General features: G+C 47.5%; 3 protein-coding genes across 4 annotated transcripts; 1 reads left to right on the forward strand and 2 right to left on the reverse strand.

Moving 5' to 3' along the window:
- Positions 1-657: 657 nt before the first annotated feature.
- acox1 (acyl-CoA oxidase 1, palmitoyl) lies at positions 658-10,868 on the reverse strand. 2 transcript variants are annotated; one of them, XM_047044014.1, is made up of 14 exons: positions 10,760-10,868; positions 9,875-10,034; positions 7,241-7,401; positions 6,170-6,277; positions 5,551-5,670; positions 5,135-5,250; positions 4,829-4,998; positions 4,457-4,619; positions 3,725-3,915; positions 2,928-3,104; positions 2,578-2,683; positions 1,849-1,992; positions 1,547-1,753; positions 658-1,329 (listed from the first exon to the last, which is right to left on the reverse strand). In XM_047044014.1, the coding sequence occupies exons 1-14, from the start codon at positions 10,866-10,868 to the stop codon at positions 1,279-1,281; spliced, it is 1,983 nt and encodes a 660-aa protein (XP_046899970.1). In that variant the 3' UTR covers positions 658-1,278. The 2 variants fall into 2 exon arrangements, with proteins under 2 accessions (XP_046899970.1, XP_046899972.1); XM_047044016.1 differs by lacking the exon at positions 7,241-7,401 and adding an exon at positions 8,997-9,157.
- ten1 (TEN1 subunit of CST complex) lies at positions 10,690-13,322 on the forward strand. Its single transcript, XM_047044017.1, has 3 exons — positions 10,690-11,237; positions 11,328-11,485; positions 12,364-13,322. The coding sequence occupies exons 1-3, from the start codon at positions 11,149-11,151 to the stop codon at positions 12,510-12,512; spliced, it is 396 nt and encodes a 131-aa protein (XP_046899973.1). The 5' UTR covers positions 10,690-11,148; the 3' UTR covers positions 12,513-13,322.
- evpla (envoplakin a) lies at positions 13,169-25,967 on the reverse strand. Its single transcript, XM_047044012.1, has 22 exons — positions 25,722-25,967; positions 22,705-22,804; positions 22,437-22,591; positions 22,075-22,198; positions 21,673-21,804; positions 21,438-21,479; positions 21,164-21,325; positions 20,843-20,950; positions 20,616-20,711; positions 20,400-20,510; positions 20,091-20,237; positions 19,660-19,811; positions 19,454-19,551; positions 19,095-19,267; positions 18,652-18,830; positions 18,363-18,501; positions 17,994-18,187; positions 17,705-17,855; positions 17,540-17,623; positions 17,306-17,413; positions 17,111-17,203; positions 13,169-17,011 (listed from the first exon to the last, which is right to left on the reverse strand). Exons 1-22 carry the CDS (start codon positions 25,772-25,774, stop codon positions 13,610-13,612), a joined length of 6,003 nt encoding a protein of 2,000 aa, XP_046899968.1. The 5' UTR covers positions 25,775-25,967; the 3' UTR covers positions 13,169-13,609.
- Between the last annotated feature and the right edge of the window lie 856 nt (positions 25,968-26,823).

Below are 26,823 nucleotides of genomic sequence, written 5' to 3' on the forward strand. Positions count from 1 at the left end.
AGGCCATCTAGTGGTTACATCATAATACATTCCAAACATAATGATAGATCAAAATTATAAACATGATCATATTTCATGTTTTATTAACTACAAGATCATCTTACAACAATGACTTCCAGGCAATTACAAATCATCAATTGACAAAATCACTCTTCATAAGGAATTGTATACACTACATGAGGTCAAATGAGTTCAAAGCAACAAAACATGGTTCAGCCATATAATGATGTTCTATCTGAGCATCGTTATCAGTTCAAATGATCTATAGAGGATTATGTCAACAAGGATGGAAAGTAAAGTAAAGGAACTGTGTGAGAACATTATGTTAATGTCTGTATTCCAAGTTCAAGTTCAAGGCAAGTTCCTCAGGCACATAGGATTTACACAAAAACAATCACTGATTGTGTTGAACTTCACCCAGGTTACCAAGATGTTGTAACTGAAAAAAAGTGTCAATAATCAGTGTCAATGAAAAGTTATAAAATACAACTTTTTTTTGGGACACGATTCATACTTATTCCAAATCCTCTGAAAACATCACCAGGCTATCTTAATGTATGTAGCTTATTCCAGAATCCATTCAAACCCCACATTGCAGAGTAATCCTCAGGCATACATTAGTGGTTGTATGAGTAGAAGAACAGAAAGGCCTCTTTATTTACCATAACCGATGTCACTGTTGTGGGGCAACACCCCAGAATCATTTCCTTTAAAACATTTTCTTTTTTTTTTACCACCTTCTCCACTCTCACTCACTCTCTCTGACACATACATCATAAATGTATCTTAGTTACATTCATTACCATTCACTATGCTTCTATCAATGTTAATACAAGGGAACCCTTAGCAGCCAACCTTTCAAATTGGGATCGAATACGCTCACTTCTTTAATGATTCACACTTACCCAGAATACTAACGGATGATATAAATGATCAGTATCTAAGAGATTATATACAGTAATATTCATGATTTCAAACATTGTGATTAGATGACATGGATTGGTTAGGAATACGATTGAAGGAACCCGTCGGCTGTTTCACTCTCCTTCCTGTTGACTCGTGTTCTCAATGCACCTACAGGACAGTGTGGCAAAGATCCACTTGGAAAAAAGTAGAACTAAAAAGGAATTCATTCAGAAGAATAACTGATTACCGAGAGCATTTTGATTTCCATTGTTGGGTTAGTTGACTGTTAGACTACTTCCCACACCTCAGGTGGAGGTCAGGTCATAGCTGGGGGTCAGGGGGGTCAGGGGGGGTCAGGGTTGAGAGGTCAGCTCACAACTTGGACTGCAGGGGCTTCAGGTACTTGTGGTACGAATCGTGAACCTAAGGGAAGACGTGAAAGACAAAACAAAACTTGTTAGGACACATTCCTCATGTAAATTCTGATTTGGTTTCTCCTGTTCAGGACTGGCCTTCCATCACCTGGGTTTACAGTTGATCTCTCTGATACTGACAACTAGAGCTTCCCTAAATTCCACTCCCTTCAACCGAAACAGGAATTATTCCTTGACCCTCCCCGTGTATCCCTGGTGACCCTCACCTCGGTGCGGTTGAGCGGCGACTTGCGGGCCCACTCGAACATGTTCTCGTAGACCTGGCCGTCGTAGCGTCCCAGGACGGAGTTGAGCATCTGGTCGCGGTAGTCGTAGGCGTCCACCAGCGCCACGGCGTTGGGCCTCAGCTGGGCCAGCAGCTCCTTCACGCGCTGGTTCGCCTGGTTCACCTGGGGCACGCTCAGCAGGTCCGCCTGGAGGGGAGGGAGGGGAGAAATGTCACCTCAGCAGAGAGGCATGTGGACGTGCAATCGGGGGGGGTGGGGGGGAGAGGGGTTGCCATGGTTACCTGCAGGAAGTCCCCGGAGTGCAGGGTGACGCCGTGCAGGGCGTACAGCAGAGCCAGGCCGCTGAGGACCGAGTGCACGCCGGTGTCCCCGATCTCCCCCAGCTTGGCTGCAAACAGCTTCACCACCACGTAGTGACAGTGGGCCTGGGAGAGGGGAGGAGAGAGAGACACAGAGGGACAAAGAGAGTTGGAGAGGAGGGGAGGAGAGAGAGGTAAGGAGGGGAGACCGAGTGAGACAAGGGGGTGGGGGGGAGAGAGACAGAGAGAGAGAGAGAGAGAGAGAGAGAGAGAGAGAGAGAGAGAGAGAGAGAGAGAGAGAGAGAGAGAGAGAGAGAGAACAGAGTGACAGAGAGAGAAAGGCAGCAGGAAAACAAGAGGATATCAGACACGTGATTGTGAGGGAGGAAAGTCATTAAGAGAGGAATGAATCAGCTACGACTTGACTGGAGAAACAAAAGGAGCGAGGGGAGTGGGTGTGCTGCTGGACTGTTCCTGGAGGTGGACTGTTCCTGGACGTGGACTGTTCCTGGAGGTGGACTGTTCCTGGAGGTGGACTGTTCCTGGAGGTGGACTGTTCCTGGAGGTGGACTGTTCCTGGAGGTGGACTGTTCCTGGACGTGGACTGTTCCTGGACGTGGACTGTTCCTGGAGGTGGACTGTTCCTGGAGGTGGACTGTTCCTGGAGGTGGACTGTTCCTGGAAATGGACTGTTCCTGGAAATGGACTTACGTCTGCGGCTCTGACCAGGTCTATGGAGCTGCGGTTCCAGGCGTCCTCCTGACTTCTTCTCTGCTGCAGCTCCTGCTGGATACTCTTTGCTGCCAGCTCCACCAACCTACACACACACCATACGCACACACACACACACATTAGTGAGTACAGCATAACATACTGAGTTACCTCTCATTCGATCTTCAACCCCCTCACTTCCTCATCTCTCCATTGTTTCCTCTACGCTTCCCCACAACCCTTAACACCTGCTGCCCTCCCCCCCCCCTCCCTCCCTCCCTCCCTCTCTCCCCTCCTCTCCTATCTCCCCTCCCCTCTCCCCCTCTCTCCCCCCCTCCCCTCCATCTTACTTGGCGGCCCGCAGCTTGTACACCTCCACCAGGCTGGCCAGGTCGTTGATGTTGACCACGGTGGGGCGGGCCGACACGGGCTGGGGCTGCAGCCTGCGCTCTGATTCGTTGAGGTAGGAAACGATGCCGCTCAGCTGTTGACCCCCCCGCGCCTGCCGGTAGGACTTCATCAAGAACCTGTGTGTACACACACACACACACACACAGTGTAAACACACCTCGATCACACACCCACAGTATAAAAGACACAGTCCACGTACACAAATGGCTGTACTTGCAATAGCAGTCAGATGCAAATGTTTGCAGACCTATAATCACTGGAACATGAACACTGACAATATAGTCGTGTTAAGTGTGTTTTATTTTGGTTCCCTTGACATTAAAGTCCATTAAACTGGGTCTGTGATCCAGAAAGGGGCCAGTTTGACCTGAATACGTTCTCGTTCAGCTACTGTGGTCTCACACCCATGCCACTGTGGGTTTCACTCAGTCATTCAGAACAGGTTCTTTTGACTCTGCATTCCAGCGGAAATTACAACTGCTGACAAGCAGTCCAATTTTAAATAATAGGGTTTCAGCATTAGACACTGGGTAAGTATTGGGTGTCCAATTACATCGAAGGAATCGTGGTTTACTGACGTGGGAATGTGTCATTCGTGGGTGTCAATGTGTGCGCGTATGTTTGAGAGGGATAGAGATGCGTGTGTGTGTGTGTGTGAGAGGGATGGAAGGAGACTTGTGTGTGTGTGTGTGAGAGTGTGTGTGTGTGTGTGTGAGAGATAGAAAGTGGTGTGTACCTGGCGGTCTGCAGCATCATGACAGTGTTCTCCCCCTCGTAGGTGCAGGTGGGGGTGAAGGTGACGTAGATGTCCGGCAGGCCGCTGCTGCGCGAGTAGCCGTGGCCGCCACATGACATGCGGCACACCTCGATGCCCGCGTTGGCCGTCCAGGTGGTGAAGGCTTTGAGGCCCGCGGAGAGGGCGTGGAGCTGGGGGGAGGAGGGGGGAGGGTTAGGTACATTTCACTATCACAGCATATAGTCTCTGAGGAAAGTAGCTGTATGAAGTCATTCGGTTCTGAACCCATTAGCACAGGAGTTTCTGGCACCTGGACAGCCTCGGTTACAGAAGGGCAGGGGTTCTGAACCCGTTAGTATAGGTGTTCCTGGCATCGAGACAGCCTCGGTTACAGGAGGGCAGGGGTTCTGAGCCCGTTAGTACAGGTGTCCACCGGGACAGCCTCAGTTACAGGAGGGGAGGGGTTCTGAACCCGTTAGTACAGGTGTTCCTGGCACCTGGACAGCCTCAGTTACAGAAGGGCAGGGGTTCTGAACCCGTTAGTACAGGTGTCCACCGGGACAGCCTCGATTACAGAAGGGCAGGGGTTCTGAACCCGTTAGTACAGGTGTTCCTGGCACCAGGACAGCCTCGATTACAGAAGGGCAGGGGTTTTGAACCCGTTAGTACAGGTGTTCCTGGCACCGGGACAGCCTCGGTTACTGGAGGGGAGGCCGGGCGGTGAAGGGTTACCTCGGGCAGCTCACTGAAGTCCCCGTGGCTGATGTCCCCGGTGATGCGGTGGTACGTCTGGTTCATGTACTGGCCCACAAAGTGGAAGGCGTAGGCCGTGGCCAGCAGAGGAAACAGCTTGTGCTGCTGGGTCTGGTAGTCCAGGATCTGGGGCTCTGGTTCCCTGGGGAGAGGAGGGGAGGGGGAGAGGGCGGATGGATGCACACAGATAAAACATAAAAAGCCTTTTTCACGTCTGGGGCTTTTGTGATGGCGAACAGAGGCTGGTGTGTGTGTGAATGAATGCATCCCTCTGTGGCCTGTGTGCATGAATGAAAGTGCGTGTGCCCCCCCCCGCCGCCGCCCCGACCCCTCCCCCTCCGCGTCGCTTACCCCGCGCGGATCTCCGACTGGTGTCGGACCACGCTGTAGCGCACGGCGATAGTGCAGGCCTTGGAGAGGGCGCGGGACGACTCGCCCACGATCATGGAGCGGATGAAGACCATGGTGCCGTACGTCAGCTTGGAGCTGGGGGGCTTCACGTACGTGCCATCTGGCTCCACCTGGTGGCAGGGGGAAGGGGACACACACACACAATCAGCGTCGCGAGAATACGAGAACTGGTGCTGGATTCCCCCCCTCCCGAGTGTCCCGGTGACTTGGTTGTTCTGGAACACGGCGCCCCCCCCCCCCCCCCACCTTGGCAAATTTCATCAGCATGTTCTCCCGAGGGATCCGCACGTTCTCCAGTTTCAGGTAGCCGTTGTCGACCTCGTCGAAGCCGAACTTGGGCCCGATGTCGCCGACCACAACACCTGGGAGGGACAGGAGAGGTAGAAAGAGAGAGAGAGGTAGAAAGAGAGAGAGAGGTAGAGAGAGAGGTAGAGAAAGAGGTGGAGAGAGGTAGAGAGGTCGAGAGAGAAAGAGAGAGAGAGGTAAAGAGAGAGAGGTAGAGAGAGGTAGAGAAAGAGGTCCAAAGAGAGAGAAAGAGAGAGAGGTAGAGAGAGAGGTAGAGACACACAGGAAAGAGACAACAGTATACCCAGAGTCACATACAGACAGGGCCAGAGACGTGCATCCACGCCGACTCACAGACACAGGTTGAGAGGGGGTACCTGGCAGGGGCATGTGGGTGCCCATGCTGCGGATGGCCACGATGAAAGCATGCAGGCCGTGGCTCTTGCCCTGGGTGTGGAGCTGGGCCAGCACTATGGCGTGGTTAGACGTCTTACCCACTGAGAGAGAGAGAGAGAGAGAGAGAGAGAGAGAGACAGAGAGAGAGAGAGACAGAGAGAGAGAGACAGAGAGAGAGAGAGAGAGAGAGAGAGAGAGAGAGAGAGAGAGAGAGAGAGAGAGAGAGAGAGAGACAGAGAGACAGAGAAAGAGAGAGAGAGAGAGAGAGAGAGAGAGAGAGAGAGAGAGAGAGAGAGAGAGAGACAGAGAGAGAGAGAGACAGAGAGAGAGACAGAGAGAGAGAGAGACAGAGAGACAGAGAGAGAGAGAGACAGAGAGAGAGAGAGAGAGAGAGAGAGAGAGAGAGAGAGAGAGAGAGAGAGAGAGAGAGAGAGAGAGGTGGGTGAAGGAGAGGGGGAGAGAGAGAAAGAGAGAGAACATAAAGAGAGGAACCCCATAGATAGTGTGTCTGTTGTATTCACAGTTCACATTTCAAAAATGAAAACGACGTCTGTGGCCTTCCAGGTGACGGAAGATCTCAGCATGTGCACGCGTGCTTACGTCCGCCGGGCCACCACTTGATGGAGGTGACAGTGGGGCTGTTCATGACAAACTCCTGGGTGGCGGGGTCGTACGTCGCCGTGGTCTCCAGCCCGCGGAGGTGGGTGCCTAGGCGACGGGAGACACACGATGGAACAGCCAAACACACGCAAGAAACATAGAAGAAACAAGTTATGTATAATATGACTGAGGTAACATACAGGTTTCAAGGAATTATATTTAGCAGCATTGGGAAAAGTATTGGCTATTGGATGGGTCAGGACTAGACTACATTGTATGACTAAACAGCCACAGAGAAAGTATAACACTGTGGCAGAACATGGAGTGTGAGCTCTCGAAGGTGTTTGACAGATCTCCAAATAACAACAACCAAGCCTAGCGAAAACCACGACACAAACTCTCGTTGTTATGCATTAAATGTGCGGGCCCACACAGTACAGAGTTTTTGTGGTCAAAATGGCCGCCGGGACCGTTTTAGAACTTCTCCTCGGGGAAGAGGACAAAAGGGGACGTGTGGAAGGGGCTCGGGCTCCCTTCAGGGGAAGGAGGCCTCTGAGGGCTGGCTCTGAGGGCTGTGCGGGAGAGCATGCACGTTCAACCATGGCCGGCGGCCAGCTAGCGTGACAGCCAGGAGGAGAGGCGCGTTCCAGTTAGACGGGAATGCAAAGCTCTACAGCCACGCTCGCAAAGTATTTGCAAGATATTGGAACTCTTTCAGTCAAATGAGTGCAAGCTTAGCCCTAATTTAACCCTAAACGGAATCTGACCCATTTTCAAAAGACACAGCAAGATTTGGGTTCCAGTAGGATCTTATGGCTGGTTTCCTAGCCAAACACTCCATTGGTTAGCCATTACACAACACCTGACGACAGATTCCAGGGCCTGCTGGAGTTCCCCCAATGGAGGTTTCATGGTGCAACGTCATAAAGTCTCGGGCGAATCATGCGGCTCCACAGGAGACCCAGACAAACGTGCTCGTTGAGCGAGGGGACGGGGGTGGGGACGGGGTGAAAGCCACAAACAAAGGTTTCGGGATCGAGGCCGGGGGGGGGGTTGGCATGTTCTTCATACCGTGCCCAATCTCCGTCTGCGCGTAGGTGCCGATGATCTCCAGGTTCCAGGCGGGCATGAAGAGGGCGTCCATCTGCTCAGGCGTGGCCTGGTTGAGCAGCGTGGGCAGGAACATCCCCAGGTGGAGGTCCAGGGGCTCGGGGCGCCCGCGGTGCACGCAGCTAGGGCAGCGGCAGGGAGGAGGGAGGGGGGCGGCAGAGAGGAAGAATGGAGGGAATGAGGGAGTTTGGAGAGACCATGCACAGAGAAGGTAGAGCCAAGGTTCGAGGTTTAAGCCCCACCCCATCGAGTAGCACAGAACAGGTTTGACATTTGGGAGAAGTGTTAAGGAGGAAGGGAGGGGAAGTGTTAGTAAATAATAATTGAGGGGGGGGACGGGACATTGAGAGTGACAGATGGAGGGGCGAGTAAACATGCAGCAAGGAGAGAGAAGAGAAACATACAAAAAGACAGGTGAGATAGTCATGCAAATTAATTGCGAGGTGCTGATTTTGAAAACTCTTTTTGGAACCTTGAATCAAGAAAAGATTATTATTTCATTTGTATTCTCAAACAAGCAGATGACTCAGTTCGAACATCTTCAGATTGCAGGCTTTACAAGTTAATCGTTTCATTGTAGAGCTTGAAGTAATTGTTAATTAAAGCTTGAAGTCTTAAAAGCGACGTGGCTATTAATATGGGACAGGTTTAGGCATTTTATGAGGGTAACAAGCTGTTATGTGGAATGTGCTGAACCAGACCCACTCTAGAGATACTGACCACAATGGTCAGCTACATCAAGCACCAGCTGACCCCCTGACCATTCCCAAGAGAGCCATATCGTCTGACAATAAAGCCAACATTATTAGGCACTACATACGTTACAAAAACCTCACAAAATTGCACAAACATATTCTATTCCATGAGGCAGGTTGAAAGAGGAAATTATTCAAACGCTGCGACGACGACAAAAAGGCCAGAGACGTTTATCGGTTTTAGGCCGGCTAAGCGACCAGACAACCTTGGCGACAGCCAGATGTCACTTTAAACTATAAAGATAAATCAAAGCCTACCAGTGTCAGTGTTCACAGAACAGATGAACTCCTCTGCAGAGGTGAGGTTAATCATTTGTAAAAAGAGGGAGTCTACGGAAGATATGGAGACATATGGAGTAACAGGGAGGGAGAATCAAGAGGTGATTGGACGACAAAGCTCCGGGACGTTAGAATCTTCCAGAGAGAAAAGAGGAGAAGCGTGAGAAAGCACGGAAAGGGATGAGACCACACAAGGAGGCTCTTTGAGACGTGTCTGATTCCGTCTCCTGGAGGAGAACTCGTATCTTGTCAGAGGAGGAGCTTGTTTTGGCTTTCTATTCATTCTTAGATAGCAGCGAGGGTCGTTGGCGTGACGCCATAAAACAGAATGATGTGGCTATCAAACCACCTTGCAGACACTAGATGTTCCATCCAAAATTCAAACGACGACTTATCAAATACTAAGAAAGTTTTGCGGTTTTCCCTACAAGGGGAAATCAAACCACCGTGATCCGTCAAACACCTCTGAGAGACACACACTGACCACGACCTGGACTCAACACAATCATGCATGAAAACATCTACTCAAAAGGAGTTCCTTCCAACACCACCTACACCCCAGTATTATATCAAACATATCAATGGCTGTGGTTCTATAGACCTAGGCGAGGGGTGCGGTGTAAGGTAGGACAGGGGGGTGTCGTTCAGTAGAGGGTTTCCCTGGGAAGGGCTGACTGACTGACCGTGGCCCATCTCTGTCTGGGCGTAGGTGCCCAGGACCTCGAATGACTCGGCCAAGGGGACCCACTTCTGGAACTGCTGTGGGTCACACTGGGAATACAGGGTGGGCAAGAACATGACAAAGTGCAGCCCCAGGGCCTCCTGGTAGTGACTCCGTGCCACGCTGGGGGGAGGGGAGAGGGGTACAGACAGGAATGACCAAACTGACCAGGGCAGACACATGGCTGTAGCTACAAACTGGAGCCTGGAGGAAGAGTCGATTTACCTAATGACACGTTTTTGTATTCATTTCGGTGGAGATGCTAAATGCTAAATGAGACGCAGCCTAGGTCACCCTTTGGCCCGGTTTACCTTTTCCGTTTTCACCTTTGCTCCACTTTGACAGAATGCAGCGTCCTGCAGTGCCCTCCATGACTCAACAGCTGCATGGCAGAGTATCAAGAGTACACCCCGTAGGCCTCTACACTCTCACTTACTGCAGGTCACTGCACTGCTGCAGGTTAATGTACTAGCTATTATACTGCATTGCCATTGGTTGAAAATAGATAAGTGAGATAACTAACAGCAAAGACATCCTGAGGTCCTTGAAGTATGACGAAGCCATTTTTGAAGTCTTATCCATGGTGGACATTGGCATTGGGAAAGCTCTATTGTAAAGCAGGTGAAATGTTTTGACATTGAAGTGTTTGACAGTTGAAAGTGCCACAACATCTTACGGATGCCACCACGCCATGTTGTTTTGAAACCAGAACCTTTTAATGAGTTCCATGAACAAATCAATAAAAGTGATGATAATGTGACAGATGTTGTTCATCAATGGCTACAAATACAACCCCCCTCGTTAGTGGCTGTCAATCCAGCCCGTTATGCCTCGTCTCACCTTTTGTAGCAGTAGATTTCCTCCGGGTCAGAGATGCCATACTCCCGTAGCTTCAGGATCATCTGAGCGCTCTTCTTCACCGCCGCGTCATATCGCTCACTCCTGGACAGAAAGTTTAGGTCTTCATGCTGGAAGTCTGGGTCGTTTATCACCAGTGTCTCTGTAACAGAAGTATGCTATAAAGAAAAGCCCATATTCTCCTGTAGGTCTGGTAGGCATTAGGTTACATCTAAAAACAATTGAGGTCTATGCTGACGAAAGAATCTGTTCCAAATTGTAATAGTCTCTTGCCAAGCAATAATTGGAACTTCCACATTTTTTGAGCATTTCATGTATATCCTAATATTTACTACATTTAATTAGTCATTAATAACACATACAGAAACATGTGCTAGTACTGTAAGCACTTAATAGCTACAGAAAGTGGTCGAACTTGCAAGTTTACAATTGCTAACATTTCCAGAAACCAGAAACAATTTTACCAAACAAATCACTAAGCTATAGCTTATTTCACAGTTTAGCACTTCCAGGAAATTTGCGTTGCTTTCATTCCATGTCTGTGACACTGTTGTGTTAGGCTACTTTACTAGTTACCGATAGCTTTTAGTTAAAGTGGGCCAGATAAAGTCTACAGAACGGTATGGTTTGTTGTAGCGTACAATATAAAAGCTAACAAACCACCTAGTCTGGTCAAGCATGTGTTTACAGACTAATGTTGACTACAATGTTAACAAAACAACATAGCAATAGCTGGGTAGCTAGCTGTAGCTAACTGCATCGCTGATGTTCAATGACTGAATGTTTCATAACAGTACGCACTTGCTAATTGTTATTAGAGCTATAGCTGTCTAGCCTACAGCAGGAGCAAGATTCCTGAAAACTCACCAATTTCTCTCCTCCTCCGGGTCTTTTCAGGACTACCGTCCAGGATAGACGTGAGTATTTCGACGTTAAAAGTTGCATTTTCCCGTTCTTTACGTATGTCTGGATTCATGGCTGACTTGTTTAGGCTAACACTGCCGAAGGTGAACGTATCATGCAGTTAATGATCTACGCGTACAGTACATAAGTGTATCCTACAACGTCGCAACCTTAGGCCTGGCTGTACGATGAAAAAACTGTACCCACTTCCTTGCTGACCCAAGAGGGCGGGTTCAAAAATCACATGATATAGTATTGACGCTACTAGTGCCGCCATCATTTAAGTTCCTGTAAAGTGAAGGAACAAAAATAATCCAGCACTCGTTTGCCACTTTTGACCTGCCTGCTGAGAGATGCTGCCTGCTGCTGCAATCTTTCGTTTCCCTTGGGAGATCCAGTCTGGTGCAGTAAAAGAAGGAGATTCAGTACGAACATTTGGCAGGTGAGATGAGATCTTCTGAGTAAGTCCATGGCAGGCTGTTTCATTTGATAGCACCTTGTCATCACTCACTACATCGTTTTTATTTTCCAGGTTGGTATGTTACCAACCAGAAGAATCAAAGGCAACGCTATCGGCTCAGCATGGCTCAAAACAGCACCATCTTGTTGTCCAAACTACATTTGTGGAGCCCTTCGACTCCATAATTGGAGCTCAGTACATAGTTCTCGGAGAAATAGAAAACGCAGAGGGTAAAGTCCTGACTGTTACTAAATCTATCAATGGACACAACATTGGAAAACGTGTATGACTGTGAATGTTTATTCAACATATGTTATTATTAGTGCTGTCAGTTTAACGCGTTATTAACGGCGTTAACGCAAACCCAAATTAACGGCGTCAATTTTTTTATCGCGCGATTAACGCTCTTTTTGGCCTAGCAAACTTTGTAGTTTTTTTTGACATGCTGTTGCAACAACTACCGAAGTTAGAAACACTACAACACCACACCGGATCTAGATAGACCGGAAACAAAACAACAGGCACGCCACACACTTGTTTGGCTTGCGATCCGGCTAAAGCGTAGTAGCAGAGCCCGTTTACGGATATGAGACATTCTCTGGTAGTAGGTTAACTTTACGTTTTGAGTGGATGGCGAGCGCGAGACGCCGAAATGGATGCCAATAAGATTCTGAATGGAAAGTTTACTTTTAAAAAGTTGCCAATTGGTTCCATTGACAAGACCAAGTGATCTGTGTGTTTTGTCGTTGTAAAATGAGCTATCATTGCAGCACGTCTGAAATACCACTTGATGGCCAAGCACACCGATGATGCAAATTCTCCGCCCCCTCGTCAAAGCCAGGCGATTGCAATGTTGTTTTCAATAACAAAAAATATTTGCACGAAGCAATCCGAACCACTTTTCCATGTTGATAAGAGCATTAAAATTTGAAAAAAGAATGGGACAAAAAGAAATCAAGGGACATTTAGAATAGATAGAAATAGAAATGTGCGATTAATTGTGATTAATCGCGAGTTAACTATGACATTAATGCGATTAATCGCGATTAAATATTTTAATCGTTTGACAGCACTAGTTATTATACTTATTATCTTTCTCGATTAACAGATGGTGTCGTTATGGTTCGGGCCCGTGTTCTGAACTGTGTTGACGGGGTGAACCTTGCCCTTCTACAGAGGGCCATAGACGTACAGAGGACCTACTTCACAGAAAGAAGGGACAATGAATCTAATGCTCACACAAATGCTCCACCCTGATCTGAGCCGCATCCACGGATAGGAAAACAGACTGTACATCTTGGTGGCTTCACCATAGTGACTTGGCTCTCTGTTACTTAAAACTGATGGGCGGATAGTCTTTTTTGTGTGACATCAAGTGTTATCCTTGTATTATACAATAACATTTACGAAATGAATGTTACATGGTAATGTTTTTAAATAACATCCGTCAAAGAGCTATGGAGTGAACGTGTATTTGAGGTGATGTTAAGAGGCAAAGTTAAAGTAATTATATTGGTCTCCTATCATGCATAATAAACAATATGGCTGTTGATTTTGAATTTCAGATGCTTAAAGTGTGTTTTGTAAAGACCTCAAAATACAAGCACATTGTTCAGATAAACAGCAGGACCATACCAGTATTTGTCATTCGATATCAGTTCAGGAACCACACTCTCTTCCTCCTGAACCATTCACAGTGGGTTTACTGAATGTTGGAACTGGAACACGAAGTGGGTCATGAGGGATCGCTTTACTGTCATAGATCGTAGAGGAGTGATAAGTGATATGAATTTCATGTTCTCAGGAATAACAATTTTCCTTGTCATGTGGCATTTTAGTCTAAGATGTAAATGTTGTTTTTTCCTCTTGTATTATTATGTACCACATTATACATGGAAAACCCACACACAATGTGATTTTATTGAACCTTTAATATATATTATTGATACAGTGTCAAACAAGGCTTGAGTTTAAAGTGAACATCGTGGGAAAGCCCTAGACCATATTACGATACAGACAAACAAATTAGGTTAATAAGGTTAATAGCATTGCACCATGGCCCAATATCCAGTAAGTAACCTACGTGATCATTATGTCTTTACGTTTTTTTTTAATTAGTTCAAAAATATATCTGCCCACCTCATACAAGTTTAGTAAACAAAAGCAACTCAGCAGCGAATCATCTCGTTGTACAGTGAGCTTTGCTCTATTTAGCAGACATTTTCCTGAGACAGAAATGTACATCGTCACACTTAGTCAATTATAATCATTAAAACATTTATACATTTAGAATCCAGCTTCACATTAATCACCCAAAAGACAAGAGTACCCTCCAAACGCTGTAAACAGATCTACTAATTGCCATAAGAGTATCGATGAGGAGTATAGGAAGGGTAGCCAGACTCTTTGGAAGAAGCTGGTAGCATAGAAAGGCCTGACTGGGGGTCTGTCTTACAACGAGCCATGGCTTGCTTATAGCTGATCTTCTCGTGTGTGAGCGGATCCACAATCTCTTTGGCGTAGTTGGTGTCAGCCTGTAGCTCTCTCATCATGGAGCTGTCGATCATTTTGGCTCCGATTGCTTCCACTATATCCACCCGTCGACTGCTGTTAGGGACCACCAGCCCTCCGGTCAGGTGTTGGGCCTCCATGTAACGCATGGCGGTCTCCTTGGGCATCCAGCCTTTCTGGACAGCTTCTCCCACTGACAAACACTCCCTGGTTATTGGGTCCTCTATTCCAGTGAAGGCCTTCTGGGCATTGAGAAGCCTTTGTAGTTGACTGCTCTCAATGAGGCCCCTTTCTGAAGCCTTGTGGACAGGGAATCTTTCCTTGTTGGTGATATCAATGATGCCACCTGTGGCAGCCTGCGCTTCTAGCAGGCGCTGGGCAGTGGTGGAATCGATAAGCCGGCGCATCGCAGCACTGCGTATTGTGTAACAAGTGCTGGTGTTTGTATCTATGATTCCAGCAATAGGATAGGTTTCCTGGGCAGCAGAGGGCTTTTGGGGAGAAGCCGAGTTCAGAGCGGAGGTGGCCTTTGGGGTGATGGAGTTGAATTGGGGCTGTCTTTCTTTCTCACCTGCCACAAGCAGGGCAAACTCTGAAATAGGCATTTTCCCATCTTTGTATTTTTGCAGATCACTTTGGGTTAGCTTTCCGTCCCTCAGAGCATTTTTGATGGAGTACTGTTTGCCACTCTTGCGGTCCTGCAGCACAGACGTTTCACCATCACGTCCCTTGGAAGTAATTTCTTCCCAATCACATTCTAGTTCTTGCAGGTGGATGTACTGGGTCCGGTCAATCAGCCCCTGCAGGTAAGCATCGTATGGTGACATATCCTTGCCTGTCTCAGGATCCAAGATGGTGATTTTCATTGAAAGGTTTGTCTCCCTTGTCCGAGTGTCAGCTTTGTCCTCCTTATCCAGGACAGACTGAAGCTCTTTGATGGTGATGTTTCTCGAGTGGATCTGGTCTTTTTCATCTAGGATTTCTCTCTCCAGACGGTGCATATCGGACTCCATCTTGAGGCTTTTTTGCCTGTTTATCTGGCTTCTCTCACTCATCATTTTGGTTTGCTGCTGGAACGAAACGCTGACGTCCTGCCTCTCGGACTCCAGTTTCTTCAGCTCCCGGTTGATGTCGTCCTTCTCCCTCTGCAGGGCATCCCTCTGCAGAACAAGAGTGGTCTCCTCTCGTGAACTACTCGACTTGGTGCTCTGCAGGAAGTTTAGTTTGTCGGAGAGCCGTCGGATTTGCTCTTCCAGATCTTGCCTGGCGTACTTCTCCTGGTTGACCTGATCCCTCAGACGGTCTCTCTCGGCCTCCACAGCCTGGTCCTTCTCCACCCGGACCACCTCTTTATACACCGTCCTCTCGCCGGCCTTCTCTCTCTGGAGAAGTTCAAGGCTGACGTTGAGGTTCCGGATGTCTCTCTGATAACGGAGGATGTTGTTGGTTTCCTTATCCATGTCCGAGCGAAGACCGCTGGTCATTCTCTCCAGCTTGGGGTCTCTCTCCACCTTTAGGACTTCCTCTATGACGATGCTCTCCTCGACAGGAGGCGGGGCGTTCTCCAACTCGTTGATGCGCACTTTGGTCGCTTTCAGATCCGACTCCACTTGAATTTTCTTCTGACGCTCGTCGCTCTCTCTCAAGAGCCTCTTTTTCTCCTCCAGCAAGGTTTTCAGTTGCTGCACTTCGAGTTCTACCTTCCGCCGAGATTTCACCGCCTCGTCAAGAGTCGTCCCAAGCTTGTCATGCTCAACCCTCTGTCGGGGATCTTTCTGTAGGCGCATCACTTCCTGGACTACAACTTTCTCCTCGGGCTTCTGTCTCTCCAGTAGCAGGTACTTGTTCTGCAGGTCGAACACCATCTCCTCAGTGGTGCGACGCAGTTGGGTCTCTTCGCGAACCTCCTTTCTGAGGCGGTCAGCTTCTTTATCCAAAAGTGGGTCGTCCTCGTACTTGATGACCTCTCTGGTCACAAGCTTCGTCTCCACCTTTGACTTCTCTGCCTTCCACTGGTCCCTTTCCTTTCTGGCAAGGCTCAGCTCATCCAGAACGGTGTTGTAAGTGTGGTGCAGAGTGTTCAACTGGTCGTTGAGCTTTTGGATCTCTCTGATGTTCTCAGGGCTTCTCTCCTCTTTCACCACTTCCTGGAGGACCTCCTTCAGTTCGACCTTGGGCTTCTGGGAACGTAGGGTGTTCCGGTCAGTTGTGACGACAGTGATCTCCTTCTCCAGGTTGGAACACAGTTTGCTGGCGTCTTGCAGTTCCTTCTTCAGGCGGGTTATTTCTGCCTCTGTGGTCGGGTCGATCCTGTAGATCTCGTTGACGATTTCTTTGACCTCCACTTTGGGTTTCAAATTCTGCACCTCTGTGTATCGACTTTGTAGTGATTTCAACTCGTTGGCGAGACTGCTGTTCTCGATCTTTTCCTCCTCTATTGTCGTACGTAGTTTCTTTGATTCCTTGATGAGCTCGGGGTCTTGCTCAATCTTCTTTATCTCCCGGGTCACAACCTTTGGCTGTATGGTGGGAATGATTCTCTCTAGTGCATTGATCTGGCTTCGTGTCTGGAAGATCTCGTCATTGATCATCTTGATCTTTTTGTCCTCTTCTGAGATTTCCACGGAAAATGTTTGCACCGCTTTGACCATCTCTGGATCCTTTTCCACTTTCACAACCTCTTTTCTCACAATTCTTTCCTTGATAGTTGGCCTCTTTGCCTGAAGAACAGTGACTTCTGTCTTCATCTGAATGGTTTCCTCACGCACCACATTATCTTCATCCTTGATCTTGGATATTTCATATTTCAACTTGGACGCCTCTACATCCAACTGAGGATCTCTCTCAAATTCGGTCACCTCTCTCGTCACCAGTCTGGGCACTGCATTTTTGAGGGAATCCCCTTGGATGAGGATTTTCTTGTTGACCACTTCAACCTCACCCTGAGTACCGCTGCGCTTCAGAGCCTCTTTGTGTATTTCATTCTGCATGTCTAGTAGTTCGGCCTCTATTTTAGGGTCACGGTAGTATTGCAGAACTTCCTTCTCCTCAAGCCGCTCCACCCCTCTACGACTCTTCAAAGAGACCATTCTGCTCTTGAAGGTTTTCAGGTCGTTCTCAGCATGAGTGCACCTATCCAGTTCCTCAGCCAGCTCTTTGTTCAGGGTATCTATTTCCTCCACGCTTTTATGTTGCCTTTCAAGATGCACCTGTTGCTGGGCTACTTGTTGGACCGTCTCTTCATTCTGCAAAAAATGAATATGTATAATATAGGAAGAGTCTTTTAACTTTGGATTCATTCATAGTTTATGGGATTCAAAGTAAAATTGTGAAGCTTAATTTACCTGAACAAGAATGTTCTTAGCGAGGGCCATTTGGTTGAGGCGTTGCTTGCTTTCAGCAGCTGTTTCAGCATAGCGATTGACTAAAGCTTTTTCCTGTAAGATAGAAAAAGGAACAGTCATCCCTCAGATCTCGACGTTTTACTGATATTTCAATGTTGTTAATCCAGTGTTTCAGTCCTATCTTCGTTGTGTTACCTGTTTCTGCACAGTTTCCGCAAGGGTAGGGGAGGGAAGCTTCTCTGCTTTTTTCGTGCTCTTCTCAGCGAGAGTGCTGTTGTATTTACCAGCATTGACCTCATATTCCTGCAAAATAGTCTTGTTATTAACATACATGTATGAAATACATTTGTAAGATATACATTGTGGTAAATGAACAGTAGCATCCTTAGCACTCTACAGTACAAATACAGTACGAACGACAATGCTTACATTAAGCACATCCTGCAAGTTCTGGGACAGATCAACCACCCTATCTACGTCATCTCCCTTTCTCGTCAGGTCTTCCATCACCCTCTGCAACAAAGGAACAGGTTAGTGATTTCAAACAATCCCAACATAATAAACCACTTAAAAATTTAGCCTAACTGAACACACCTCCTCTGAGCTCTGCTTGGAGTTGATCTGTGATAGGTCATCACTGGGACTGATATTGTTGTTGGGCAGAGTGTTCAGGAAGGAACTAAGGGACTTGTTTGCGCTCTGGAATTCCTGGTTCTTAGTCGCAGCCTCTTGCAAAAGGTTCTCTCTAAGAAAATGCAACAGAGAATACATGAATAACAAAATCGCGAGAACATACTCTCATGTCATTTTTGAGAAAACAAAATCATGTCTGTTTGACATAAATGTGAATAAGAGGTCACGCGTGCAGTGTCAGCAGTCTCACCTCTCCTTTAGCTGGTTGTTGACGTTAGCGTAGCGGTTCTGCAGCTGTTTCACCTGGACTCCCTGTTGGCGGATATCCGGGCAGTACTCTTGGTAGCCCTGCTGCAGGGAGCTACACAGCTGCTCTGTGGCCTCCAGGTCCTGTCCCAACTTCTTCATCTCATCCTGAGAACCTGCCGCCTTCTTACGTAGACTCTAAAGAGGGCACAGTGGGGATATATTAGGGAAGTCTGGCTTGGGTTTCGAGTAAAGAAACGGTGTCATCTCACTTCAGTTTAATTGCATTGAAGTCGTCATGGTTATTTTCATTTCTGTCCATCATCCATTTTTGGACAGGCAGAATTGTGTTTTAGCGATTTGTGTTGCTGACCTGGACCTCCAGGGTGCGGGCCTGGATGGCGTCAGGGGCATCAGGGATGGCACCATCTGCACTCAGCGTCTTCTCAAAGTCAGACACAATGCCATCCACTTTCTTGATCTGACCCATTAAGTTTAGAGACGCATTTGCCCTAGAGTAAAGAGAAGACTTGAATCATCCTCGGAGCTATGCTAACGTTAGTTGGCATTCCAGCTACTGGACTCAACCCAAGAATACTTGCACTTGTGACCGTGTGTGCGTGTAATCTTTTGCTATGCGTGGAGGCGCAACACGTGCTTACTTCTTGGTGTAGAGGTCATTGAGAGCAGCGATGCCATCCTGCTTGTTCTTGGCGGCATTCAGTTTGAGTGGCAGGGCCGAGGAGGTGGACCCTGCTGACTCCATGGCGAGCAGAGGCTCCATCTCAGCCTGGGCGGCCATCTTCTGCTGCTCCAGAGTCTTCAGGGCAGCAGTTGCTTTCTAAAAGACAGGTGAGGTGTTCGCTCAGTCGGTGACACATCCAAATTCCAATAAGTGAAATACTTGTTCTATTCTAGATCAGCGGGGAAGTATTTGAAGTAGCGATTTGTACGTTTTCTCTGTCTCTCTCTCTCTCTCACTTCTCACTCCTCTCTCTTTCTATCACTCACTTTCTCCCTACTTATTCTCTCTCTTCCTCTTTCTATCACTCACTTTCTCTGTCTCTCCTCTCTCTCTCTCTCTTTCCATGTCCCCCACACTCACCTCCTGTTCCTTCAGTCTGTTGGCCATGTCCGCAGCTGGGTCATTGCGGTCCAGCGGGGCCCTGAGGCGGCTGAGGATGTCCTGCTCCGCCTGGGCCAGATCTCCATCCAGCTTGTCCAGCTTGCTCTCCAGGGCCACAGCCTTGGGGTTCAGGGGGGCAGAAGATACTTGGGCTGCATGGGGGTAGATGACAATGTCAGTCAGTGTGGTACGACACAGTCGTGGAACATTGGACTGTGTGATTTGGAAATACATATTGGGATCAGTGGTCAAGTGAACCTTAGAAAAAAGCCTGGAGATTAAAGTAAGTTGTCAAAGAAACAAAGTGTTAGGAGTGTAGATGAGTGATGGATATTCACCTGCTTGCTGGGGCCTGGATAACTCTGTGTTTTGGTTCTTCAGTGAAGCCTGCAGAGCATCTCTCTTTTTCTTAATGTCTGTTAGCTCGCTGCCAAGCCTGAGTACACACACACACACAACTGTAAGCAATAAGACACTGGCAGACCCACACATACTGATGTGAGTGACATCTTGCAGCTGTTCTTCAAATCTTTGATTCTCTCACAGGTCTACTTGGTTGATGGCATCTGTGTCAGGGGGTGGGATCAGGAAGCAAACCCCTGGAAGGGTTTTAGTCGCCCCGTTGGTGGTCGCCACATCCCAGTTCTTGTCTGAATTGGTTTTCAGGGTGAACTTGTCCCCGCGAGTAGTTTCGACCTAGGAGAACACAAGGATCAAAACAGAGAATATCAATCAAGTAACCAAACAGAATGCGGATGACAGAGATGCAGAAACACCATCCTGTAGAGTACGGCTACAGCAGAGGTCAAGTGGTCACCTGATATTCTGATAGGAATCTCTACACTGCTTTATTTTCATGAAACGTAGCATATTATGCACCCACAAAAAAATACAGGTCTATAAACTCTGACATGGCTGCTTCAAGGGAACCTGTTGAGGAATTCAGTTCAAAGATGAAAGGTCATAATGGTCCACCTTGTCCGTGTTCCAGTCACATAGGGACTCTACAGTGACGGTCTTGCTGGGGGCAGCCCGGCGCAGCTTGAGGGGGGCGATGGTGGTGCTCCTCTTCCTCAGGTCGGCCAGCAGCAGCTCCGCACGCTGGACTGACCTCTCCTCTGCCTGAGGGACAGAAGACAAGAGGGCCCCAAAAAAAGGTTAACAAAGGTTAATCGAAGGTTAACTTCGATTTACAACCAAACGTTCTCTTAACAAATTCCCAAGGAGGGATTTCTGTGGTGGTTCTTTAAAATCCACGGCCTTTACGATTCCCCATCGAATTACCTCGAGTTGTAGCAGTATCTGAGAGTTGCTATTTTTGCTGACTGTCTTGGGGTCCAGGGTGGCGTTGAGTTTGGTCAGGGACTCGGAGAGGGTCTCGGTGTCCAGCTGATACTGCAGGAGGACAGGAAGAACCAAGCGTCAGAGGACATCTACCCCCATGACCACACCCCGACAGTGAGACCAAGGGTCGGGGAAGGCGAAAGATGTCTTGGGTACCTTTTTGAAATCCTCCACGTTGTCCAGGTGAGTCTCCTGGCAGATGCACAGGTTGAGGAACTTCTGCCACTCGTTCCTCAAATCATCCCGCTGAGCCTAGAGAGGGATATCAACCCGTCGGAGTCACATCAACATCCTCCACGGAGGACACACTCTAAGGAGGACTCAGGTGATGGAAAGAAAGGTCGGTTTGAGGCCTTCCAAAAAAGGTTTATCGACTTCAATACCTGAATGGTGGCGCTGGCAGGGTGCTTCAGTTCAACGAGTCGATCTCCGTCATCCTGGAGTCTGTTCACTTCAGTCTCATGGGCCAGAAGGCTGTGGTTCTTGAAGTTCTGATTGAAATGAATTTATATATCAGCTAAAGTAACCAATCGAATGATCTGTCAGTTCGAGTATGAACATGTGGTCTACCATGTAGAGCAGCACCACAGATGTTTAGTGGAGTTTGTAAGGAGTAAGGAGTAATATCTCAGCCCTTTTTTACTAGATATTTCTTTTAGACCGACCTGTCAACTTTACACTTGCAATGACCCCTGACCCCTCACCTCATACTGCCTGCGTACGTCCGGGGGATCGATCATACGGTCGCTCCAGTCCTGTTTCAGGATCTTGTTCTGTTCTTCCTCCAGGTAGGCCAGTTCCCTGGTGCAGCCCTGCATGTAGTCGTACAGGCTGTTCAGGTAGTGGCTGCGCCATTTGGAGTTGTCCTGCAAGCAGTAGTTCAAAACAAAAGGTTAGGGTTGTACCTCAGTGGACAGCTTTAAAACGATACTGTTTAAAAAGGAAAGTAAAATGACTTTAAGCCGTATCAGAACCTACCAGAAGGTTTTTGTATTGTTTCTTAACGGCATCAAACTCTTCCTGGAAAACAAAAACATTTAGCCTTTGATTTAAATCATATATTTCACTTGAAAAGACCAGCACCCCATGAAACACAAAACGGTTTGTGAATATTCTAAATAACAGATTTTTAAAGAAAGGCTACCTTCACCAGCAGTGGCACCACCCTGAATTTAAAGTAAACGGCCCGTTTCTCTTAAGGCTGACAGGTTACCTTGGTGCTGGTGGAGTTAGCGCTGAGCTGGGAGCTGTAGCCCTCGATCTCTCTGTGGAGGATGTTCTGAGAGGCGATCTGCTTCTTCAGGTCTGTCATGGTGGGCCCGTACTCCTCCGAGTTCACCTCCCTCTGACAAACACACACACACGGACGACGTTAGCGAGGGACGGACCACAGAGGTTCCCAGCGATGGGAGGTGTTCAGGTAAAGAGGACGGCTTTGTGTTTTTGCAACGATAAGGAAGAGCCACAGCACTTGACGTCATCGAACAGAAGTGTACCAGTCAAGTGAGGTGAGAGATAGCGCTATTGGGCGTGTCGAGGTCAAACGTTTGATGTGTTCCATGTTTGGTGTTGTGACAACGCGGAGGTCTCAGGGAAGCAAGGCTTCTGGTCTCACCTGTTTCTGGTTGAGAACCGGAGCCCAGTCGATCCTAGGCATCAGCGCTACGTCATTGACGGGCTCGTACACGTCCCGGTAGAAGGTACAGTCCTTCAGCCAACGTTCATGGAGGTGGCTCACACTACAAACACCAGGAACATGTGCTTTGTTAACATAACATGTTTTGTTCTTTTTTGTTTGTTTATACAATAAAGCATTGCGTGAATGAAGCCAATGAGTGAAACTAGCTCAAAGCTCCGAAACACAGTTCATTCTAAACGTTCAGTTCATTCCCACTTCCGTTTCAGATTGGTTGAGGAATTCAAAGAGTCGCAGGGGCAGTCTAGATGGCAGCATTCTGTCACTGTGACATCACTCACTCGCTCTCGATCTCGCTGCCTTGTGGGTGTTTGTATTTCTTGGCCTTGTCCACGTCGAGGAAGAGGCTTTGCAGCAGGGCCTCCGCCTCCCCCAGTTTGATTGAGACCTCCTTCTGGTGCTGAAAGTCCAGCTCCTTCTTCTCATTCTCTGCGTCCTGGTGGTTTGAAGGGAGACAGGTGAGATGGGAAAAGGTTGTGTGTGTGCGTGTGTGTGTGTGAAAGTGTGTGTGTGTGTGTGAAAGTGTGTGTGTGTGTTCTTTTTTCTCACTATAGCAAGAAGCCCCTCGGCCAGGAGTACATCTTTTTCCACCTGGTCGGCATTTTTCTGCATCCGCGCCACCAGCAAGGCCAAGCTGTTGGCTTGTGTCCTAAACAGAGGTTAAAGGTCACGGTTAAAATAGTATGCACACACTCAGCAAGGAACACAAACCTTTGGGGAAACAAAATACAGAGTGTCTCAAAAAGTTTGTCTTTCACTGATTTTGAGGACTTGGTAAAAGTAGTAAAGGGTCTTGGTAAAAGTAGTACACTTTCAGGATGGATACCTGTCAGACAAACAAAGTTACGACCACACTAGCCTGACAATTTAATTAAGGACAAAACCAGTAGATGACTGTTACCTAGAGGACCAAAACCAAATAAAACAACTACACCAAAACTAGAACATTCTAGAAGATTCTAGAATGGCGTTAGGGTTGGTCCCTTCCTTTACCCCACCCTTTCCAAAATGCCTGTCATTCCTCAACCGCTGACTGACTGTCCTCTTTGTGACTTGCTGGTTGGTAAGGTTTCAGAGTCTACTGAGTTACTGATGAACAAGGTCTTTTAGATCTGAATATTTCCTTAAGCACTCTGTCTGTGTAAACAGTCAATTGGCTGTTTTCAATGTGTGTTCTTCTAGCACATTTGTATAAGTGTATGAACATCTAACTTTATTTATGTTTGTATAAGTGTATGAACATCTAACTTTATTTATGTTTGAGAAGCACCAATGTGTTCCTGTTCTTGATGTCCAGAACACACTGGAGCACGCATGAACAATAGACCACTGTCCCATAGCTGATACTCAGTGACCTATTTCAAAACATTGTGAGAGTCACGAAAAGACTCTCTCCTCACACTTTCACTACCGTTAGGTATCCCGCCTATATTCACAAGCTTCTTCACATAGCTTCACAAACACTTCACTTCAAATACCCTCGTCTTGCATTCTACGCACAACAAGGAAAGTTATCAAAGACTTTGAAGGCCAGACCGCCCACATTCCAGCCCACGCACTACCCAAGGAATAGATTAACTCAATTGGATGCCAAAAATCTGGAGAGCTCCTTGGGCTTGGTTGTAAATCCACCAGGGGAGTGACAAGGGAATGAGGTTGAATGCTTTCTTGTCCCCTGTGTCCCTTGCCCTCCAGCCTGTCCTTGTCTCTGTGGGACTGGGTAGGGGAGTGTGTGTCTGAGATGGGACTGTGACAAGGACCTCCCTACTACGTCCAACTCTGCAGGAGAAGGTAGGATCACAACACACACCATGGAGCAAATCTACACATTCTTGACACAGTGGAAGGGGGGAGGGGACAAGAGAAAACAGGTGTGTCAGGACAGTGACGACAGAGATGATGGAGGAGTATCTAACCTACTCATCGATGTGTGTGTGTGTGTGTGTGTGTGTGTGTGTGTGTGTGTGTGTGTGTGTGTGTGTGTGTGTGGAGGGGTGTGTGTGTGTGTGTGTGTGTGGGGGGGTGGTGGTCAGGGAAGCTTTTCCAGGTAGGTGTGCCAAGATTGGCTGTTAATTACTGACAAGTGCCAGAAGGTACCCGCTTTAGAGGGTTCTGTATCTGTTGAGGTGGACTGACCTATCTGCATGTTGGAGCATAGAATTAGAAATGTTGTCTATCTAACGTAACACTAACAAAAACCTCCGAGCGGTTATTGCAAACATTTCTTTAAAACAGTCAACAACCATTTAACATCAATGGCGTGAAGTCATGAACAACAAATTAAAAAACAATTGACAAAAAAAGGGATGTGATCGGCATACGGATGAGCCGGTAGCATGAGGCGGCAGGTGATGTGGTCTGTAGAGCCGGGTTGTCACCCACGCCCCTATGGCTGGCATCTGACATGGTGGCACAACTGTGACTCACCCTGTCATCCGTTCTTTTAAACCCCATTATCCGTGACGTCTTTCACGGTACAATCAATGTTTTGATCGCGTGAGACACGAGAATTGTCAAGCCATTTCAGGCGAGTCCATTTAACGCCCTAACGGTTCGATGGGAGGAGAGCAGGCCGTCCCAGAGAAACCAGCTGGATGTGTCTCAATCACCTTCTGCCCTACCCGTACCCGATTGTCACGCTGTTCATCTGCCACCACCCTCACATCTCGTCGCTCTCTCTCCAACCCACTCTTGCTAAAACTCTCTTTAACTAATAGAGGGTGAGAGCTTAGGAGACGTGTCTTACCCTGAGGTAAAACTAAATGATCGGGATCAACAGCCTATCACGTTTAGCCAGACAGAGCTTTCCTCCAACTGTTGTCACATTCATAAAAGTCACTCTCCCTTACCCAATACAAACACATATTGGTGCCAAATAGTCTTATAGTCCACGCCATTATGCTCAGGAGATTTAGACAAAAGTGGCAACATATTTCTCAATTGAGCGCTCTCTCTCTTTGTGGTTCTACTGCATTGCTAGATAAAGAAGATAAGCGAAAACATTCTATGTTATCTGTATTCTGGTTGTTTAACAATGTTAGCACACCACTATGGTTCCCAAGAATGTTGCGGTGACAGTCAAACAACCATACACACACACACAGACAGTCAAATTAACCAATAGATGGATATAACGATCCCCTTCAAATCTCAAGTTACTGTCACCCTTCAAAGAAACCTTGTTGGCTTGACAATCCTAAAACAGCCACATTCATGCATACACACAAACATTTATTGAAAGTTAAAGACCCCAGACCTCAGAAATGCTGTTCCAGGCTCACCCATGTTTACAAAGCAAGTTTGAGCTCAGGACACACAGTGAAAGCCTTGCTAGGCGTCCGGTCACCTTTAGGGCTAAACCCTAATCTCTTTGCCTGAATACACATTAACCACAAATGCCTCCAGCCCAGGAGTTTGACATTTTGTAGTTTGAGAGAAAGAGAACAACAGTCCTCATAGGGAACACGGCACAGTTCCTAGTTCAGGAAGAGAAGGAGAGAGAAAGAAACAGAAGGGAAGAGTGAGAGCAGGACTGTGATGAGACTCCAGGTCCCCTGAAGACTCACTTGCTGATCTTGCCGGACACCTTCAGTGTGTCGCTGTCCTTTTTCTTAAACATCCTCGGGTCTTGCGTGGAGGCTTTCCACAGAACTCTTGATAAGGTTTCCTATCTCTTCCCTCAGGTTTCCAGTCACGCTCTCTGTTAGGGAGACACACACACACACACGCTCCCTTTGCTTCTCTGTTGTGCGTGTGCTTGTCAGCGCAGCGTAACAAGTGGAGTTGTCTCCTGAGCCACTCCCAAAGTAACAGGTGTGTCTCCACCCAGGCTTCAACCTGGTTCAGCTGGACCGGGCAGACCTGTTCCACACACTCCTCCTCCACCCCATCCCCCTTCTTCCTCATCACATCTATCACTCAGAGGGTGCTACAGGTATCTGAAATGACCATGGACATGCAATCCTCACCGGATAGCCAATCACCGGGCTCTGCGTTAGCCTAGGAAACACGGAAAATGACTAAACATGAATCCTGCCATTCTCAACAATATTTAATCAGGTATGATCATCGGTTTAATAAGATTAACAAGCAATATTTCACCTACATGCTACCAGACGACATTGCTCATGATCTGAAGGAGACGATGTCCGTCATTATGGCAGGTTGTTGAAGTCCACATAGACACGTTAATGTGATTGGCTAAAATTGGAAGAGACGATCTGATAGGCTGCTGAGGATATCTTTTAGAAAAAATGCATTTGTGGATCAAAGCGCGTCAGGAAAGTTCCAAAAATCCACACGAACGAATGCAAGGATTCACACCAACGAATGCAGGGATTTGTAACTTGTGTTTGTCAGGTTGCAAACGAATGTAATAGGGTCATTTATTTGTGAATCGCGTTACAATTGTGAATCACGAAATACATTTGAAAATCGTGTTACGTTTGTTTGAATCGTGTTATGTTTGTTTGTTTGAATCGTGTAAGGTTTGTATGATTCGTGTTACGTTTGTTTGGATCGTGTTAAATTTGTTTGAATCGTGTTGCGTTTGTTTGTTTGAATTATGAAACTAATCTAACTCCATACTATGGCAACACATTTCTTTGTATCAGGAAGGAAAAGCATAAACAAAAACATAGGAAACGTTGAATGGGAGGGTTGGCATAA

The sequence above is a fragment of the Hypomesus transpacificus genome, chromosome 21 (assembly GCF_021917145.1).
Source record: "Hypomesus transpacificus isolate Combined female chromosome 21, fHypTra1, whole genome shotgun sequence".
In the NCBI taxonomy this organism is placed as follows: domain Eukaryota; kingdom Metazoa; phylum Chordata; class Actinopteri; order Osmeriformes; family Osmeridae; genus Hypomesus; species Hypomesus transpacificus.

Excerpts from the sequence above, each read along its gene's own strand:
- acox1 (XM_047044014.1), bottom strand. The coding sequence starts at position 10,868 with ATGAATCCAGACATACGTAAAGAACGGGAAAATGCAACTTTTAACGTC. Across the intron at positions 5,671-6,169 it reads CAAGTGGTGGCCCGGCGGAC|TGGGTAAGACGTCTAACCAC; the intron begins GTAAGCACGCGT and ends TCTCTCTCTCAG. Across the intron at positions 1,330-1,546 it reads CGCCGCTCAACCGCACCGAG|GTTCACGATTCGTACCACAA; the intron begins GTGAGGGTCACC and ends GTCTTCCCTTAG.
- ten1 (XM_047044017.1), top strand. The coding sequence starts at position 11,149 with ATGCTGCCTGCTGCTGCAATCTTTCGTTTCCCTTGGGAGATCCAGTCT. Across the intron at positions 11,238-11,327 it reads TCAGTACGAACATTTGGCAG|GTTGGTATGTTACCAACCAG; the intron begins GTGAGATGAGAT and ends TTTATTTTCCAG. Across the intron at positions 11,486-12,363 it reads AGAAATAGAAAACGCAGAGG|ATGGTGTCGTTATGGTTCGG; the intron begins GTAAAGTCCTGA and ends CTCGATTAACAG.
- evpla (XM_047044012.1), bottom strand. The coding sequence starts at position 25,774 with ATGTTTAAGAAAAAGGACAGCGACACACTGAAGGTGTCCGGCAAGATC. Across the intron at positions 18,188-18,362 it reads CCCGCACCCTGGAGGTCCAG|AGTCTACGTAAGAAGGCGGC; the intron begins GTCAGCAACACA and ends TGCCCTCTTTAG. Across the intron at positions 17,414-17,539 it reads ACTTGCAGGATGTGCTTAAT|GAATATGAGGTCAATGCTGG; the intron begins GTAAGCATTGTC and ends ACTATTTTGCAG.